Source organism: Eucyclogobius newberryi, unplaced genomic scaffold, assembly GCF_026437365.1.
Source record: "Eucyclogobius newberryi isolate DKJ021-1_F unplaced genomic scaffold, fEucNew1.0.hap1 SCAF_12, whole genome shotgun sequence".
Lineage (NCBI taxonomy): Eukaryota > Metazoa > Chordata > Actinopteri > Gobiiformes > Gobiidae > Eucyclogobius > Eucyclogobius newberryi.
Genome location: NW_027315746.1, coordinates 7,954,730 through 7,973,950, shown reverse-complemented (window position 1 = coordinate 7,973,950; position 19,221 = coordinate 7,954,730). Strand labels below are relative to the sequence as shown.

General features: G+C 44.0%; 1 protein-coding gene across 3 annotated transcripts in view; it reads left to right on the top strand.

Annotated features, from left to right (window-relative positions):
- LOC140356020 (receptor-type tyrosine-protein phosphatase mu-like) overlaps window positions 1-19,221 on the top strand; it is a 362,562-nt gene that overhangs the window by 303,730 nt on the left and 39,611 nt on the right. For all 3 annotated transcript variants that reach the window (XM_072440712.1, XM_072440711.1, XM_072440710.1), the window contains one exon: window positions 15,916-16,013. In XM_072440712.1, the coding sequence (XP_072296813.1) occupies window positions 15,916-16,013 (98 nt within the window). The remainder of the gene's footprint in view (window positions 1-15,915; window positions 16,014-19,221) is intronic.

Here is a 19,221-nt window from a genome sequence, read left to right as displayed (position 1 = left end):
CATGTTCAGGGGGTCAAATTAGAGCTCAAAGCGCTGAAGAAAAAAAAAATAATAATAATAATAATAATAATATTTTTAGCAAAAACAATATAGCCGTTTCCACTATAACAACAAATTATACATCGTTTGAAAACTCTAAGCCTTCCCCATGCCGCCATGGGGTGGAATCATCATTACGAGCGCTTACGCCCTCGTCACTCCCTATTCCGTCGGGGTGCCCCGCTCACTCCCCATAGACTTCCATTGATTTGAGCAGATACAAGCATGGCCCATGCCTGCGGCATGGACTCTCGCGTACAGGACGATGCCAGGAGGGTTTTTGGAGGAATGCAGCGCTTCGCGCTGCTGTTGTCAACAATGAGTGAATGGGCGTAGCCCATTCACTAATTGTTGACTATTTCTGTCATAGCAGGAGTAAGTATGCATGATCCATGCCTTCGGCATGGGCTAGTTCACTGTACTTGCCAGAGGCAACGGGGCACCAAACATGCGGGCGCCTTCGGCAGCGTTGCGGGAGCAATAGGCCCTCCGCCCTGCTGGGGCTCGGGCCTAATTAAAATAATTCAATATTTTATTTCACCCTGGAGAGACAAAGAGACCACGAGAATGGACTGTTTAGCAAACTTTATTCGTGAGTGATTTGGCGCTCAGACCCTGGCGGAAGACGTTGCAATCATGGGCACTCCATGATCTATTTGTATTAGATGTCTCCCCCCGGAGCCTGGAGACTGGTGGTGGTAGATGTTAAGAGGAGGTAGAGGATGAGGGGAATGCAGAGGAGGCGCAGGGGAGGTGGTGGGTCGCAGTACGGTTTGAGCGGCCGAGCCATCTGCCTGAGGGCTTAAATGCGACCGCCTGGGCGATGATTGGAGCGGGGAGGAGTCACTGAGAGCGTTGATTGGGGATGAGGAGCAGGTGCGAGGGCCATGGTGCAGACGCCCCCTGACCTTTCACCCTACTTCTTGGCCGGGAAAAACTGCATAACCTCTTTGGGATAAGCGCAAGAAACCTGGGAGAGTCCATGGTGAAGTGAGGGATCTGACTCTCACAGACGGACAGGCCACGCCCGCTTGAGTGCGATGATGGCGCTGGGGAGAGGGTGGCCTTGACGTAGATGGGTGGAGTTAGGTCTTCCAGGCTGAATTTACGCAGGCTTCATTACTAACTTAACGTTTTTGTCACTTGTAGACTTACTGGAACCAAAACTTGTATTTAATTTAGAGTACTATAATACTGTAAAATAGATTACTTTATTGAAGATTTTGTATGTTTTTGCGTTTTTTTTTTATGGCTAAACAAAAATCCGCACTGTGTTATAAAGTGTTGAATTGGGTCCATAAATGCACATTTGTCTAGAATAAGTGTGAATGAACAGTTTAACTTGGCATAAATGTTCTTGATTTGCATTTATTGTAATTATAATCATCTTTTTTATTCTGTAGTATGTGGAGGTAGAATCTAAGGTGCATTTGAGGAAGTAGAGACTGTCACTAAACCTGTCATTGTTATAATCCATACGTTTTAATACAGAATATGTTCATTTTCACCCAATTCCTTTGATTTTAACTGTTTTTACACAAGAAAAAACAGAATATAACATTAAGAATTTAACATTAAGGGGTTTTAAAAAATCACTTTGTCATCGTGAGTTTGGACAAAGTGACTTCAGATCAAACGATGCGCTCGCCACACGATCTGCGCCCGATTGTTTCGCCCACGTTTGTTCGTATTGAGCGAAACACGACAACGCGACGTGCGTTTGTTGCCGTGACGGTTCAAGGTACTATTTTCCTCCTCTGCGATGGGCGGAGGAGCACGTCTGCTGTTGTTTACACTCACTCTGAATCTGTATCTCTGCTCAGTACACGGCAGCAGCAGCAGGCGCCTCACCCCTTTCTCCTCCCTCCTTTCTCCTCCCTCCTCTCTCCTCCCCCCTTTCTCATCTCTCCTTTCTCCTCCCTCCTTTCTCTTCCCTCATTTCTCCTCCCTCCTCTTTCCCCCCTCCTCTCTCCTCTCTCCCCCCTCCTTTCTTATCTCTCCTCCCTCCTTTCTCCTCCCTCCTCTCTCCTCCCTCCTTTCTCCTCCCTCCTCTTTCCTCCCTCCTTTCTCATCTCTCCTCCCTCCTCTCTCCTCCCTCCTTTCTCCTCACCCCTTTCTCCTCCCTCCTTTCTCCTCCCACCATCCTCTCTCACTTGCCTCCTCTCACTTCTCTCCTCCTCTCTCCACCTCTCCTTTCTCCTACCTCTCCGTTTCTCTTTTTTTCCTTTCCAATTCCTCTCTTCTCCTTCACCTGTATCTCCCTTTCTTACCCGTCTCCCATCCGTCCATCCCTCTGTTCTCCCTCTTATTTATCTCTCCTATGCCTCCCTTTCTCTCCTCTTTTTCTCTCCCAGCCCTCTCTTCTTTATCTCCTCTCTCCTGCCCATCCCTCTCCAATCCCTCGCTGCTTCTTTATCTCCTCTCACTCGTTTCTCCCCTTCTCTCCCCCCTCTCTCTCTCTCTCTCTCTCTCTCTCCCCCTCTTCTCCTGTCCCTTTCCCTCTTCTTTTCCTCCCCCACCCCTCTCTCCCCCCTCTCCTTTATCTCCTTTCTCCTACCTCTCCGTATCTCTCTTCTTTTCCTCTTCAATTCTCTTCTCCCTTACCTGTATCTCCCCTCCTTACCCGTCACCCGTCCATCCCTCTGTTCTCCCTCTTATTTATCTCTCCCTTTCTCTCCCAACCCTCTCTTCTTTATCTCCTCTCCTTCCCATCCTTCCCCCTCGCTGCTTCTTTATCTTCTCTCACTCGTTTCTCCGATTCTCTCCCCCTCTCCCTCCTCTCCTTCTTCTCCTCCCCCATCCCTCTCTCCCCCTCTCTCACCCCTCTCTCATCTCCCCCTCTCTCTCCCTCTCCTTCTTCTCCCCCCATCCCTCTCTCACCCCTCTCTCATCCCTCTCTCTTCCCCCCTCTCCCCCTCTCTCCTCCCCCCTCTCTCACCCCTCTCTCGTCTCCCCCTCTCTCTCCCTCTCCTTCTCCTCCTCTCTCACCCCTCTCTCATCCCTCTCTCTTCCCCCCCTCTCCCCCTCTCTCCTCCCCCCTCTCTCACCCCTCTCTCGTCTCCCCCTCTCTCTCCCTCTCCTTCTCCTCCTCTCTCACCCCTCTCTCTTCCCCCCCTCTCCCCCTCTCTCCTCCCCCCTCTCTCACCCCTCTCTCGTCTCCCCCTCTGTCTCCCTCTCCTTCTCCTCCTCTCTCACCCCTCTCTCATCCCTCTCTCTTCCCCCCCTCTCCCCCTCTCTCCTCCCCCCTCTCTCACCCCTCTCTCGTCTCCCCCTCTGTCTCCCTCTCCTTCTCCTCCTCTCTCACCCCTCTCTCATCCCTCTCTCATCCCCCTCTCTCCTCCCCCCTCTCTCACCCCTCTCTCGTCTCCCCCTCTGTCTCCCTCTCCTTCTCCTCCTCTCTCACCCCTCTCTCATCCCTCTCTCTTCCCCCCCTCTCCCCCTCTCTCCTCCCCCCTCTCTCACCCCTCTCTCGTCTCCCCCTCTGTCTCCCTCTCCTTCTCCTCCTCTCTCACCCCTCTCTCATCCCTCTCTCTTCCCCCCCTCTCCCCCTCTCTCCTCCCCCCTCTCTCCCCTGGGCTGTTGTGGGAGTGATTTATCAGCCCTGGCCTGGGACGGCGCTGCATAAATAAATGGATTAGCTGACATGTACAGACACATTTTGTCACTATGTTAATCTGGACCGCAGTCCCGCCCGGGCCCCGCCCGGGCCCCGCCGCCGACCCCCGCGACCCCGGAGGTTAAGCTTGATTGATAGTCGATTGTTATGAATCTTGCATGGCACAGCGCTATGCTAACGTGAATTTAGGGCTTTTGAAAAAAACAAAAAGCGCCCGCCCGTGTGTGTGTTTATGCCGAGCGTCCGTAATGGATTCACAATGTGCCCCGGCGGCGCTGGGAGTTGCATAATTACCTGTTTATTAGTGCGTTGCCGCTCTCTTCCTCAGCGTCTCAATTAAAAGCAGCAGTCTCTTATTACGGGACTACAGTGCATACAAATCAGGCAGCGGCCGCTAACGTTAGCCTCTCCCGTCGGTGGTAAGCGGTTAGCGCTGACCATGAAAGACGCAGAACTTAACCGTCTGTGAAGAAATGTACAGTCTCTCCACGGCGACTTCTCACGATGATCTCTGTTAGCTCGTCATGATGCGATTGGTTGTTATTGGGAGAGGTTACTGCCGTTCCTCCATCTTTTCTCCATTATTAATATCCATAAAGCTCCTCTGTGTTTCTAAAATACTTAACTTTGATGATTGTTCTGATAGTTACGGCGCTCTTAGCATTATGCAGCTTTGCAACATCGACGCTAGCATCCATGGAGCTCAACAATGACTTGGTTCCAGAGGTATCGTTTTGTTGTTTTCTGGGCTGAAAAAAAAAAACGCATTATAGATATTTTAAAGCCTTTTGAAAGTAAAGATGGAGGACTCTGTTGCTTTAGCTCGAAACAAACGCTTCACTCTTCGGCGCACCTGCAGATACAGTCGTCGCGCTCTCCGCTAGCTTTTTGTGTCAACCCGCCAACTGAAACGTTTGCTGTATTTCTAAGACGCAAATGTTCTGTTTATACAACGAGAAACACTCAGGGTAAGTCCAAAACAGTTTGAATAATGCATCGTACAGAACCTTTCACAACAATTGTAGAGTTGTTGTTCGACGCGGATCAGGCAGTGACCGCTAACGTTCGCCGCCTGCTCCTTGTAAGCTTGTAACACCTGCCGTCTGTTACGTTAGCGCTATATTTGCTTCAGCGCCGACTTGGAACACATAAAACTTTGCCATCTGTCAAGAAAAAGCAGTGTCTCGAATGTGGCGTCTCATAAACTCGCCAGATTTGACAATTAACTGTAAATAACATTAGCATTAAAATGATGTCTCACTGTGGTAGTGAGTGGTAGACGCCAAACGTGGCTCTATTCAAGTTAATTAGCCTCAGCCTGCCAGAATGCTAACTATTTAAATAAATAAGGATTAAAATTGGGAGCACCCTGTCAAATAAACAAATGACAGACTTAAAATAAAATATGCATGAACTTGAGTAATTACACATCCTGCAAAAATATTAAGTCTTACACAATAACTAGAGCGTTGTGTAAAATAATCTAAATACGTAGATGACCTGAGACTTCATTTAAAGTGACGTATGACAAGGTTTTATCATTTTCAAATTCTGACTTTATTTGATGTGTTTATACCTGTTGTACATAAGTATAAATTATAGTTTTACACCGATCGAGCAGGTATTTGTTGTACAAATGTGTGAAAAATGACAGGAAGTGACATCACACCAGGGACACTCATTCAAGTCAAATTTGTTGCATAATTTACACAAATAAACCACTTTTCTGACTCTCTAATCATGAATTCAACAAAATGAAGTCGCTCTCGTAAATTTTATTCGTCAAAAATTTTAGAAAATTAAAAAAAAAACTGCTTGGTAATTTCCTAGTGTGATGTCATCAATTACAAACAGGAAGTGAATTGATAAAGCTAAAAAATATATTCATATTAGCTGCCTTTTAGTTCAATGAGCCGTCCGACCTGTCAGAGGCACTTTAAGGCCAGTGACTTTGGACTTTACTTCGAATTCGAGCTCTGGTTGATGCTTCTCCTTTAAAAAAAAATAAAAATAACGAATACTTCCCTCTCCACTTCTCTTTTTATGACACGCATTTAAAAACAAAATAAGAGCCGTATACAAACGCAACAAAGATGTTGGGCTTGACTCTGACTCGGGGGAAGTCCCTAAAGAATACTGTCACTTCAAGATGACATTAGCAGAGTACAAGTCTGGCCAAACTCTCAGCAAGTACTTGAAGGTTTCCTCAGCGTACTCAGGTGTGAGTTGCAGTACTTCCTGCAACTTTTACTTTCCCCGTGGAAACCCCGTCTGCCCCGGTGTGAAAACATCTGTATTCAGCCTCGGCCCGGGCCCTTCATAATTCATCAGGAGCTGAGCAGGCGACTGACAGGAAGGAAGAAAAGAGGAAGACGCCGCCTCTCCACCTTCTATTCCACATTCTATTCCACCTCCTTCACCACCTCCTCCTCCTCCTCCTCCTCCTCCTCCTCCTCCTCCTCCTCCTCCTCCTCCTCCTCCTCCTCCACCACCACCATCTCCACCCGTTTGAGGAGCTGCAAGCCCAGTGCCGCCAACTCCACACCTGAGCAAGGGGGGGCTCAGAGGGCGGCGGCTCAGGGGGGACAGCGTGTCAGTCTGCTCGCCATCTTCCTCTATTTCTTTGGCCTTCTCGTGCCCACCTGTCCTCTTTTTCTCCCCTTTCTTTCTTTCTTTCTTTCTTTCTTTCTTTCTCTCCTTCTCTCCTTATATCGCTGCCTCCTCTCCTCCTTTCCCCATCATTCCACTCTCCTAATCATATTCTTCTTCATCATCTCTCTATCATTCCGTTCTTTCGTTTTCACCTCTGTCTTCCTCTTTTCCCCCCTCCTTTCCTTCCCTCATCTACTTCCTCTCTCTATAATTCTATCCTTCTATTAACCTCTCTCTCTTGCTTTTCTTTACTATCCCTCTATCCTTCTCTCCTTTCTTTCTCTTTCCTTCTATCGCTGCCTCCTCTCCTCATCTCTCCATCATTCCTTTTTTTCACCTGTCTTTCTCTCCTTTCCTCTCTCCTAATCATCTCTTCCTCGCTCATATCCTTCTTCATTATCTCTATAATTTCATTCTTCTTTCGTTTTCACTTCTGTCTTCCTCTTTTTTTCTCCTCCTCTTCCCCCTACAGTCTTGCCTTCCCTCATCTACTCCCTCTCTCTACAATTCCATCCTTCTTTTATTAACCTCTCTCCCTGTCTCCCTCTCTTGCTTCTCTGTATTATCTTTCTCTCCTTTCTTTCTTCCTTCCTTCCTTTCTTTCTATCGCTGCCTCCTCTCCTCATCTCTCCACTCTTCTTTTTTCACCTGCCTTTCTCTCCTATCCTCTCTCCTAATCATCTCTTCCTCACTTTCATATCCCTCTTCATCATCTCTCTATCATTCCGTTCTTTCTTTTTCACCTCTGCCTCCTTGTTCCTCTCCCAACATCTGCCCCCTTCTCTCTCTCTTTCCCCCCACTCCATCACTCGCTCTCTTTAGCTCCTCCTATCTCCTTTTTTCTCTCCACATCCTTTTCTCCTTCTCTCTCTCTCTCTCTCTCCCCTCTTCTCTTTCTCCCTCCCTCACCCTCAATCCCCAATCTCTCCTTCGTCTCACACTCGCCCATTATCTCTCTCTCTCCCTCCTCCTCCCAGTCTTTCCTTGACTGACAATTCCACTAAAACCCACTGGGACCGACCTCTACCTGTACAGGAAAAAAGAAACCCTGACAAGCGCCGCGATACTGCCGGATCCGCCGAAAGAGAAAGAGTCTATAATTGGTAGCGGGGGCAGATTTAAGAGTGTGGCAGCAGCGCTGGGAGACACAGTCCAGGCTCCTTTACGCTCCGACTACAATGGCACTCGTTAGTACCGGGTTTATTGACGGGCGCTCGCGGTGCCAGGGTGACAGGTGGAGCAGCTGCCAGTCCATAAAAGGCCATCATTTCAGGTTGGGGCTCATTATTTGGGTCAGCTCCGCGCCAGCCGAGCGAGTCTGCGAAGCGAAACACGGCGTCGGCGGTGGCGGCTACTCGCACCGGAGTCGTGTAAAAGAAAAGGAGAGTTCTGGTTTCCCCGAGTTACTCCGTTTAACTGTCGGTAGTTCCTGTATTTATTGCCGCTGAGATCGAGACGCCTTTTTCCAAGGAAGTCGCACAGGGCTGCAACGGGAAAATTGGGGAAAATCGAGAAAATCCTGGCCAGTCGACCAAGAAAACATGGGTAGAAAAGGTTTTAAAGGCAGTTTCCAGATTACTGTTGTTTGAAACTTTTTTTAGCACCACTCCTGGACGAACGAGGGATTACACCAATTCAACCATTTAAATAATCACATTCTAAATTACAAATTCAGTGTACGGCAAATACCTTTAAAAAATCAAAATGTCAACAAGGAATTCAGACTAAGATAAGATAAGATATTCCTTTATTACCATCAATAATATACATTTTTTTGTAAATATTCTTTTTCTAGAAGTCTTTAGTCACCATAGTTCAAACTTTATTGTGTGTTTTCTGAAGTCTGAATGAACAATAGACGTAATCGCTAACTAACTGACACAGGCCTACTATAGTTTCATGGGTTGTCATGGCAGCAGAGGTGTGTAGAGTAGCCACAAGTCAGTAAGACGACAGATATTGCCATAGAAACATGTTAAGGTAATGCATCATGGCTTCTATATCGTCTAAAGTCTGATATAAATGAATTACTAAATTAAGAGTACCGTTACTTGAAATAGCTACTAAAGAAGTACAAAGTAGTGGTCTAACAAGAGTGATTGGACGATTCAAACATTGCAAACACACGGCTTAACTTTAATTTTCCTTTCTAAGAACAACCACTTAAATGTATTCCAAACTCCGCAAACGATAAACACTCTCGCCGGGACATCTCCAGCGCTTTTGGCCCAACATCTCGCCGTCCTCTCCGTTTATTTTCGCACGTTCGTCCGGTTTCCGTGCGGCTCGGCGTCTCGATCGCGTCCAACGGACCCCGGAGCGACCGTTTCCAAGCCGCTCCGCGTCGTTCCAACCGGCACCGGACCTGCTGGAACCACCCACACTCTAGACGCCCACTCGCTCTCTCGCTCTCCGACTCTCTCTCCTCCTTCCTCCGAGACGAGAGACGAGTCCCGGACATCTGGTGTGTAGGCCTTGCGCTAACACAATAACGCTTGGCATTATGCGCAAAGTCGCTCCAATGGGAGACGATCGGACTCATTCACTTCCACACACAGAGAGAGAGAGAGAGAGAGAGAGAGAGAGAGAAAAGGATGGAAAGAATCGGCGAGGAGAGAAAGTTCGGCTGAGGAGAACTTGATGATAGTCAACAGGGAGGCAATATGGCAGCTCTTATGTAAGTGTACCCAAGAGGAAGTTTACTCTACAGTTTACTACTACCCATTGTTCAAAACACCCACGTTTTATAAGACGTGAGAACTATATACAACAAAAACAAAATCCACTCGAGATGCATGGCTTGTATCCTTCCAGTAGTTAAAGACCTCTTAACATTTTATTCCGACAATATTTAACTTGTTACACCCCATTTTCTTTATTTTATACTTGGTAAGGCCGTGGTTATTTTATTACTTGGTTTACGGATCCGCCACACTTAGATTATTGATTTATACAATATAAATAAAATGTATTATTTTTTTAATAAAGTACCGCCGACAACGCAAAATGGCGTTAAATGAAATATAAAAAGCGGTATTAAGTCAAAAGATAAGAGCGCGTGAAGCAATTTTTTGCCAAAATGCTGCGGGAGTCTGTAACGGAGCGGCTCCGCCCCTGTGCGCTGTCCCGGGAGAGCACGTTTCCCTGTCTGCTGCGCGCCACGCCAAATCCTATATAGGCAAACATACATTTTAAACCCGTTTACCACATTTTCTCCAGCGCGTTTTGCCGTGACTAAGGCTGCACACTTAGAAGCGTCAGTTCTACCGATGCAAAACATGCTAAATCTACTGTTACACTCACCTGCGCGCCGTGTCTCTCCCCCTCTCTTCCCGTGGTGCTCTTTGGGCAAACCAGGAAGAAAAAATCTTTTGAAATTATATTTATATTTCCGCCCGCCTGTTCAATATATTTCATTTAAAAATCTGTAAACCACGTAATAAAATAACTGCGGCCTTACTTTGTATTATTTTATTGTCCAATCAAGTTTCTTTTTCCGATGCCTTGACTTGACATTGGACGGGGACGAAGGGGCACATTAGCTTTCACGCACCTTATATTTTGTGCTAGAAAAGTCGACCATCAGATGGCGGTGTTTCCCTACCAATGCAGGTAAACATTGGTAAATCGTTGGGCAAAACACGTCGCTAAATGGGTTTCCACCTTCCAAAACTCGCTTTAGCTGTTGTGCGCATAAATTGAAATCCACTTGAAGCCAGTTTATAACATTTTATGCCAATTAACGGTTCTAAATGCAATATTTGGCATGTTTCATTACATATACGACACTTCAAAATGTGCAGTAAAAATAAGCTGAGTGAAACACAATGGTCGACTTAGAAGAAAATTGGATAGTAATTGAACCTCTTTGAAGTATGAGTATTTTAGAGAGGCTGTAGAGTAAATTCAACTAGGAATACTTACGTTTTTATATCGTGCAATCTAGGGACGTCACAATGTAAGATTGAGTTAAAATTTGTATGAGAACAATTGTGAAATTAAACTTTCTTAATGAAAAATGTGTCAGATATGATGAGAATTTCATTTTTTAGTCAATTTTATCAAAACATCAACTCACTATAAGCACTATAAACGTATGCTATACTGTAATCTAATTTAGTTAAGTTTTGATTGCAGTAGATTTGATTTTTTAAAGTTTTTGATTTTTCCTGTTTTGTTACAAGACACTCTTTTCCAATCCATTGGCAGATATGTTTAAAATATACTTTCTAAAATCAAGAAAAATATTTGTAATTCAGGTATTTTTCAAAATATTTCTTGTCTGGGGTTAAAAAAGTTTTGCGAATTTAAATCTTTGTTACAATGTCATTGTTTTAAATTTCATTGTAAGAGGCCCAACTTTTCAAAAGTATTTGTTGGACAATAGATTTAAATTAAGACATAATTTTGCTTGTAAAATTGTCATAATTATTTTCATTTCATTAGATTGTACTTTGAACTGAATAATCATCAATTATCATAATAATCTTGACATCCCTAGTGCACTTTCATACAATTAATACAAAGTTCTAAGTAACAAAATGACAATCTATTCAATTAACGAGTCGACGCACGTCACGCCGTCGTCTCATGTGCTTCAGATCCATTTTAACTTCAATATCTCGCTTTGACCAAGAAGGAAAGAAAATCCACACACATTCGGGACTCTGTGAAAACGCCAAACTTTGAAGAACCGCTCGGCCCAAAGAAGACGTTTCGGAGGTCTCCGCTTTGAACCGAAATAAATAAAATAGCAGTGTGCGACGCCGCGACTTGGGATTCCAGAGCAGGATGTATATACGTGACAGCTGCAGAACTCCCCGCAGCCACAAAACTCCGCCGTCGACGTGCGCGGCAAACATCCGAGCAGCGTTTCCCCTTTGGCCCGTTAATATTACATGCACCAGACGTACGCACAGAACGTAACCATCCACTTATCGCCGATTCCCCTCTCCTCCCTCGTATCTCGGCTTCCCTCCCGCCGGGCGTTGAGACGTTAACCTGTAAATAATACAAGTTTAGCCGGCGCCGGTGACATTTGGCGTGCGGGGGGGGGGGGGGGGGAGGGAGAGGAAACAGGAGGAGAGCGGAGATGGCCGGAGGGCGACGAAACTCGATGAAATTTAAAGTCCTTCCTGAATCATGAATATTTCGGGGAGAGAGACGGGCGGGAGGTATCGCGGCTCGGTGTATCTGCGCCGCGGAGTCTGATGTGTGAATGTGTGATCGGGGATTAAAGCGACGGCTGGGAAGGGACCGGGGCCGACTGTGCGGGTTCGGGGCTGATTGTACGAGTTCGAGGCCGACTGTGGGATTTTGGGGGCCGACTGTACGGGTTTAGAGCTGGCTGTACGGGTTCAGAGCCGACTGTACGGGTTCTGGGCCGACTGTACGGGTTCGGGGGTTGACTGTACGGGTTCTGGGCCGACTGTACGGGTTTGGGGGCGACTGTGCGGATTCGGGGGCTGACTGTACGGGTTCGGGGGCTGACTGTACGGGTTCGGGGGCGACTGTGCGGGTTCGGGGGCCGACTGTACGGGTTCGGGGGCTGACTCTACGGGTTCGGGGACCGATTGTACGGGTTCGGGGACCGATTGTACGGGTTCGGGTCCGACTGTACGGGTTCGGGGACCGACTGTACGGGTTCGGGTATGGGTTCGGGGTCCGACTGTACGGGTTCGGGTCCGACTGTACGGGTTCTGGGCGGCGTTTGTAGAAGTGGTGAGAAGTCGCTCAAATAAAGGCCAAATGCGTCGCTCGTCTGTCACAAGCACAACTTAAGCCAATTAGAAAATACTTTTATACATTTATAATAGTTTTAGATTTGTGTGTGTGTGAGAAACGAATGGATTTTTCAGATGAAAGTAGTAAAAAGTACATATAATATATAATCTCCACTATTGCGAGATAGTGTCATGGCCTTAGCGTTATTTCTTGTTTATTTGTAGACATGTTTTTTTGTTGTTGTTTTTTACATATTTTGTTGTTTAAAAATATGATATCCCACATACTTTTTATATTCTTACTGAGCCTTGTATAGGAGTTTTAAAATACTTTATTAGAACATTTATTTCATTCAGTTTGTGTCTAACAAATTATATTTTTTTCTGAACAATTATAACTCCAAGGCAACATATTTGGGAAGATATAACCTCTGAATTCAGAGGAAGGTGTGACTCGAGTTAATGTACATGAGTATATTGAATTATCTTATTTAAGTAAAGGTTTTTCTGACTCCTCCCACTCAAAGCACTAAACAAAAACGTTGACCTTTGTGTTCCTTGCACTGTTCCTTCTGATGTGATATAGTTTTTCTTCTTTTTCTTTATTTTGTGGTCTATCTTATATCATTGTTACCACCTCAACATTGTGGGTTCACTGTCTAGCTTCATACATTTTTTGAATGTCTCTACGCTCGTTCTCCCCGTTTCATTTGGTCCAACAAAGCCAAACATTGAAATTTTTAATGGACGAAATTTCTCCAAAGAGCGCCAATAACAGAAAATAGTTTTTGAATTTTGAATTTTTCAAAGTGTGTAGCACCTTCGTCCAAAAATACTGTGATTTTTGCCATAAAAGTCATGAATAACCGAGTATTTAAATTGTAATTGAGATGATTTCATTACCTCATACTACAGTACGATACAAATACAGTATGATACCAATATGCAAAGAATAAACAAAGGTCCAGTCCTAAAAAAAACTAAATTCAACTGTAATTATTCGACCCAGCTGCTCTATTTAAATCCCAGACATGTCATATTCAACACTGACATTCATAAGTAAATGTGTATCTTATCTCCGGCCGTTGGACTTGTGTGTGTCGCTGCCGTATCTCCAGGTGACTCCTCCAAACTGCCAACATTTGCATTCACTAATTAAATTGTCAGAAGCCACACCCCCCCCCCCCCCCCCCCCACTCGGTTCTTGATTAAAACTAATATTAATAATTTTAATTAAGTCGAATAATAATTAAATTCCTATCAATCTTCAATTATTGCTCAGCGAAGTTTTAAATATCAGAGCGGCTGAACGGCTCGGTGCTCATTTATTTCGGAGGCAGTGGACTTGTCTGCGGCTGCACAAGAGGATCAACCCTAATTAGACTTTTGCATCGGGAAACGCTTCAATTTACCAAGTTAAATGTGGGCTACTTTTTGTTTTGAAGTACTGTCATCACGACCTTCATGTTGTGTATCACACTTACTGTATTATCCGGAAGTAGCACTGGAGTATAAGTATAACTCGCACAAAATCAAAACCAAGAACAGACATTTCATCTTGAAATGCAGTTTAAAATAATAACAGATGAGAGAACATGGTGAATAGGTGTACGTATGCTAACGCTAACACCTTCAGCTACATGACGTATGTTAATGCTAACACCTTCAGCTACATGACGTATGCTAACGCTAACACCTTCAGCTACATGAGGCACAGACAGAACTGTGGTAAGTGTCTGGTATGTTAACGTAACATATGAACAGTTATTCAGATAACTATAGCATAAAGAACATGCTAACAAGTTTACCAAAGCATCAGTTTTACCCCAAATCACTAAATCCATTGAATTCTTCTTCCTCTGTGTCACTTCTAAACAACTCCACAAACTCCAGAGGAAGAGGAAGTGCAGATTCTTCTTCTGCGTCGCTTAGAGCCTAGAGCGCCCTCTTGTGGTTGTCAGTGTGAAAATAAAAAAAAAAATCTCACATAATTCGCTCCGGAATAAATATAAATTGCACCTCGGCCAAAACTATGAAAAAAGTGCTTATAGTCCGGAAAATACGGTATTTTGGGCTATTGCAGTTTTAAACATATATGATTCAGTTAGTCACCTCCGTAGGGGAATGCAGTGATTGGCCAATAGAACCTAAAATTACCGTGTGCCACAAATATGTTTAAATTATGCAGAAATATACCAAAAAAATATGCCCGTTTTCCCCTCAAGCTGTGTTTTTAGTGACCTCTACAGGCCTCTGAGCAATACTGCGGGAAGCTTGGTTGCGCCGCTGTAATTCATTTGCCAAGAATGTTCCACAGTATTATATTAATCTTCTTCTTGTTCAAAACTGGCCTGGCATTGTCCTCCGCTCGTCTCCTTCCAGATACATTCAAAACTGTGAAACATTCCAGACAAATAATGGCACCATAAAACAAAATGGCACCCTTCACCAGGAAAGTTACATAATGCCACAAAAATCAATTTAAAGTCTCTTGGTACTTTTCCTTCAGCACTACTTTCTCTGCACACTGGAATAAGAGAATAGTATATTGAAGTACTTCTCCGCCTGCTCTTCTGTTGTTTACAGTAGCATCCAAATAAGATTTATTTCCATCTCTCGTTGCTGTTTAAGCCGTCCTCTGTTGACTAAGCACTTTGCCTGTAGTAGCACTGTAAATAAACCTGGGTGCATCTGAACCACTGAGAGAGAGCGCTGTATTAAAATGCATTGTGAGTGCGTTACCGTAATTCTCCTAAATCTGGGCAGTGTGTTTTGTTGAAGGATCTGATCTGTCTGTGTGAGTGAATGGAGGGATTATAGTTCTGATATGTGTATCTAAGAGGAAATGTGCAACGCCAGCATTTTCACAAACAAAGATGAATAAACAAAGCCAATACTTCTGTGCTTCGCAAAAAGAAATGGAAGAAGCTTGTTTGTTGACTTAAATTCATCTAAATTAGTATTCCTAATCTGTTTTTAACCATTTGGGTCCTGGAGTCTTTTTTGACAGAGCCTCGGGTTAAAAAAAGAGTAGCCTGTGAATGGTCTGGATGGGAAATATTGTCATCTTAGGGAAGCTAAGGTCTTTTGGAAGCTTTTTCCGCTGTCTTCGTGCACATATAAGTCACTGGAAAGGTGCAAATGAGAGACGAACTCAACCTTTCTTAAAAAATAATATAAAAAAGGACGTGCTGAACCTTTAGGAACAAACCATTTATCACCTGAAATGGCAAAAACATCATCTGATGGTAATTTGAGTATTTTACAGGAATAACATAACAGGTCCATACACCACCAGTCACATCTTATGTTGGGTGGCAGCAGATGCCAAAAATGTACATTTAATATGTACATTTACATCGGTGTTCAGACTCCTGTGACCACAAGCTCTTGTTTACACTTAGAATGTTAGAATGTCATTATTTTATAGAGAATTTCCACTGTAAAAACATCTCAAATGTTTCTGAGGTTGGTTGGAATATCGGTCAGTCATAATCAGTCGTACGGGGTGGAAAATTCTGATAAAGGTGTCATTCCCAAAGAGGTTTTTTTTGTAGTTTTTCCTGGCCGAGAAGGAGAGTCTAAGGACAGAGGACCCTGGGACATCGTCCCTCGCCACCACAGACATTGTCTGACTCCCTCGCCACCACAGACATTGTCTGACTCCCTCGCCACCACAGACATTGTTGATTCATTTCTCCCTGTGGCCCTCAGAGGCAACTGTTGTTGTGATTTTGGGCCTTACAAAAATAAATTGAATTGACATTGCATAGTGAATGAGGGGCAGACACTGGTTTAAAATGTATTTACATGACTCTAAACTACCGGTGTGTGACTGGGGAAGCGACTCTGATGAGAAAACACGTGTTTGCATGTCTTTTGCAGGCCCCATGCAGGAGACGGTGTTTGACTTCTGGAGGATGGTTTGGCAGGAGAACACCGCGGCTATCGTCATGGTGACCAACCTGGTGGAGGTGGGACGGGTGAGTGCAAAAAAAAAACATCCGCACACGACGCCACAGCTGTCCTGGCAACACATCTGTCCCGGCAACACATCTGTCCCGGCAACACATCTGTCCCGGGATCGCCCATGTCACTCGGGATTAGCCACCACAGCCTCAAAGACACGAGTCACTTCTGCTGGTGCCGGGTTACATTCTGCGTTACATTTAGCGTTACATCCTGCGTTACATTCAGCGTTACATTCTGCGTTACATTTAGCGTGACATCCTGCGTTACATTCAGCGTTACATTCTGCGTTACATTTAGCGTGACATCCTGCGTTACATTCTGCGTGACATTCTGCGTTACATTCTGCGTCACATTCTGCGTTACATCCTGCGTTACATTCTGCATTACATTTAGCGTGACATCCTGGTTACATTCTGCATGACATTCTGCATGACATTCTGCGTGACATTCTGCGTTACATCCTGCGTTACATTCAGCGTTACATCCTGCGGTACATTCAGTGTGACGTTACATTACGTTACATTTAGCGTGACGTTCTGCGTTACATTTAGCGTGACATCCTGCGTTACATTTTGCGTTACATTTAGCGTGACGTTCCGCGTTACGTTCCGCGTTGCGTTCAGTGTTGCGTTGCGTTCCGCGTTATGTTCAGCGTTGTTCTGCGTTACGTTCCTCGTTGCGTTCCGCGTTACGTTCCACGCTACGTTACGCGTTCCGCGTTACGCGTTGCGTTCAGCGTTGCGTTACGCATTACGTTCCGCGCTACGTTCCACCTTCCGCGTTACACGTTCCGCGTTACATTCCGCGTTACACGTTCCGCGTTACGTTCCGCGCTACACGTTCCGCGTTACACGTTCCGCGTTGCGTTCCGCGTTACATTCAGGTTCATTTTGCTTGGGCAAGACTCTGCACATAACTATGCGAGAAAAAAAGAACTGAGAACCCACAAATGGCAAACGTTATTATTTGGTTTGGGTTTGAATCCAGAACGTTGACGTATTAATTCATCTTGTGCATTTAAATCCTTTCAATTGACAAGTTGACTTCAGATTTGAATAAAGGTACAATTTTGGATTCATTAATTAATAGAACAATTAATAATTTCACCTCTGACTTTGAAGACATTGGGCTTTGTGCCAGTTTTTGTTTCACGTGACTGGGTAATTACACAGATATGAACCATAAACCAGGTCAACACATTTGTAATCTGACAGTTAAACTAAATTCTACCATAAAGTAGTACTTAAGTAAGAGTAACGTTACTTAAAAACAATGGCTGCCATTACACACACTCAATTGATTTATTGCCATGTTTCTGGAGTTTGATTATGCGAGTATGATATCATTCAGATCATGGTCCCTCAGAATATTCACATCAGATTTTGTGGTTAGAATGTAATTGGTGATCCAGAAAAGTACTAAAGTAAAAAGGTACTACTCAAGACTGTCTGTAAAATGTAATATATCATTTGGAGAAACTGGAAAAAAATCTGACAGAGCTGTGCAAAAGACACAAAATGTGTTTAAATAATGTTTAAATCATTTAATATTGTCAGAATGAACCTTTGTCATGAACCAGAACGTTGTATTGTTACTTAAAACTAAATTTTACTCAATAGGAGTGTGTGGAAACTGAGTAAATGTAAATTGGTACAACCCACTACTGATAAACTGAGCTAATCTCACAGCAGAAGAGGCAGAAACAGCAGACTTCACGAGAGATATAATAATATAGTAATAATAAGAGCACATATTTGATGTGAACAGGAGCAGATGAAGCACATTTTCTGCAGATGTTCTTGGTGCTTCGGCGGGGCAGGTTTGTCTGTCCCGTGATCAGAGTGAAGAGAAGTGATGGATGGCCTTCATTAACACAGAGGCATCCAGGCGACTGACTCCTGTTTCATGTGAGCGGCTCCATAACTGCACATTATACAGGAGCATGTCCCACACAAGACAAGAGATCAGCACTTTAACACTAACCCGCTTTCACCACTTACTCTGGGAGAAAGTATTTCAATTACTGCAACGGTTCAAAGTTAAGACTAAATGACGTTTCTAGTTTAGGTCAAGACTAAAATGAGTTTTTTCCTCATTTCAGCTTGTGTAAAAACAAACACAATCACAAACATGACACAATTTCAGAAGAACAGCGTTAGAATGATCTGGAGCAGTGTTTTTTTATACATGAAGTACCACAGTTTGAGAACCAATGGTCTTATACAATGATCTCATCGTATATATATGAGAACTATATATAAGACCATACAGGAAGTTCTATTATTTTGTGTTGAAAATGACAGACTATTAAAAATGATCATTGTAGTATTGAAATCAGTATCAGAACTATTCCTCAGTATGAAAACCTGAATGTTTAGTTTTGTGACAACACAAATCTTGGCTCTGGTGAAAGTCCCAGGGAGTTTTCCACTTCTCCAGAGCCACTCGTGAAGCAGAGGAGACATTTCAAAATAAAGTACTTTTGGCTTTAAATGATAATATGATGATTGACGCATCATATTCCATCCATCTCCAGGGAAATGCTTCTTTCAGTGTCTCCTCAGCCAATAGGAGAGTCCCTCACAGGAATGGGATTGATTTTTGAGATTGATTTTAAATTCTTGATAGAAATCCCAACATGGCTTGTCCAGATTATTAATTCTTACTTCCTTTGACTTTTGTCCAAAACATGTTTCATTTGCTGTACTTAATAGATTTTACAGTTGTGGAATGAATGAAGTAAATAAAGTATAATTGCATACAAAAGTAAGCAAGCACAGTGTATTTGTGCAGCACTATTTGTACATAAAGCAATACAAAGTGCTTTACAGAACAATCTAAAGATTACCGTATTTTCCGGACTATAAGTGGCACCTTTTTTCATAGTTTTGGCCGGTGTGCAACTTCAAATCAAATCAAATCAATTTATTTTTGTAAGGCCCAAAATCACAACAACAGTTGCCTCTGAGGGCCACAGGGAGAAATGAATCAACAATGTCTGTGGTGGCGATGGAGTCAGACAATGTCTGTGGTGGCAAGGGACGATGTCCCAGGGTCCTCTGTCCTTAGACTCTCCTTCTCGGCCAGGAAAAACTACAAAAAACTTATACTTGCATTTAGACTTATATACTTATATTTATACTCCGGAACAACTTATAAGTGATATTATTTGTTATTTTCACACTTGCAACCGCATTTCATACTCCAGTGCGACTTATG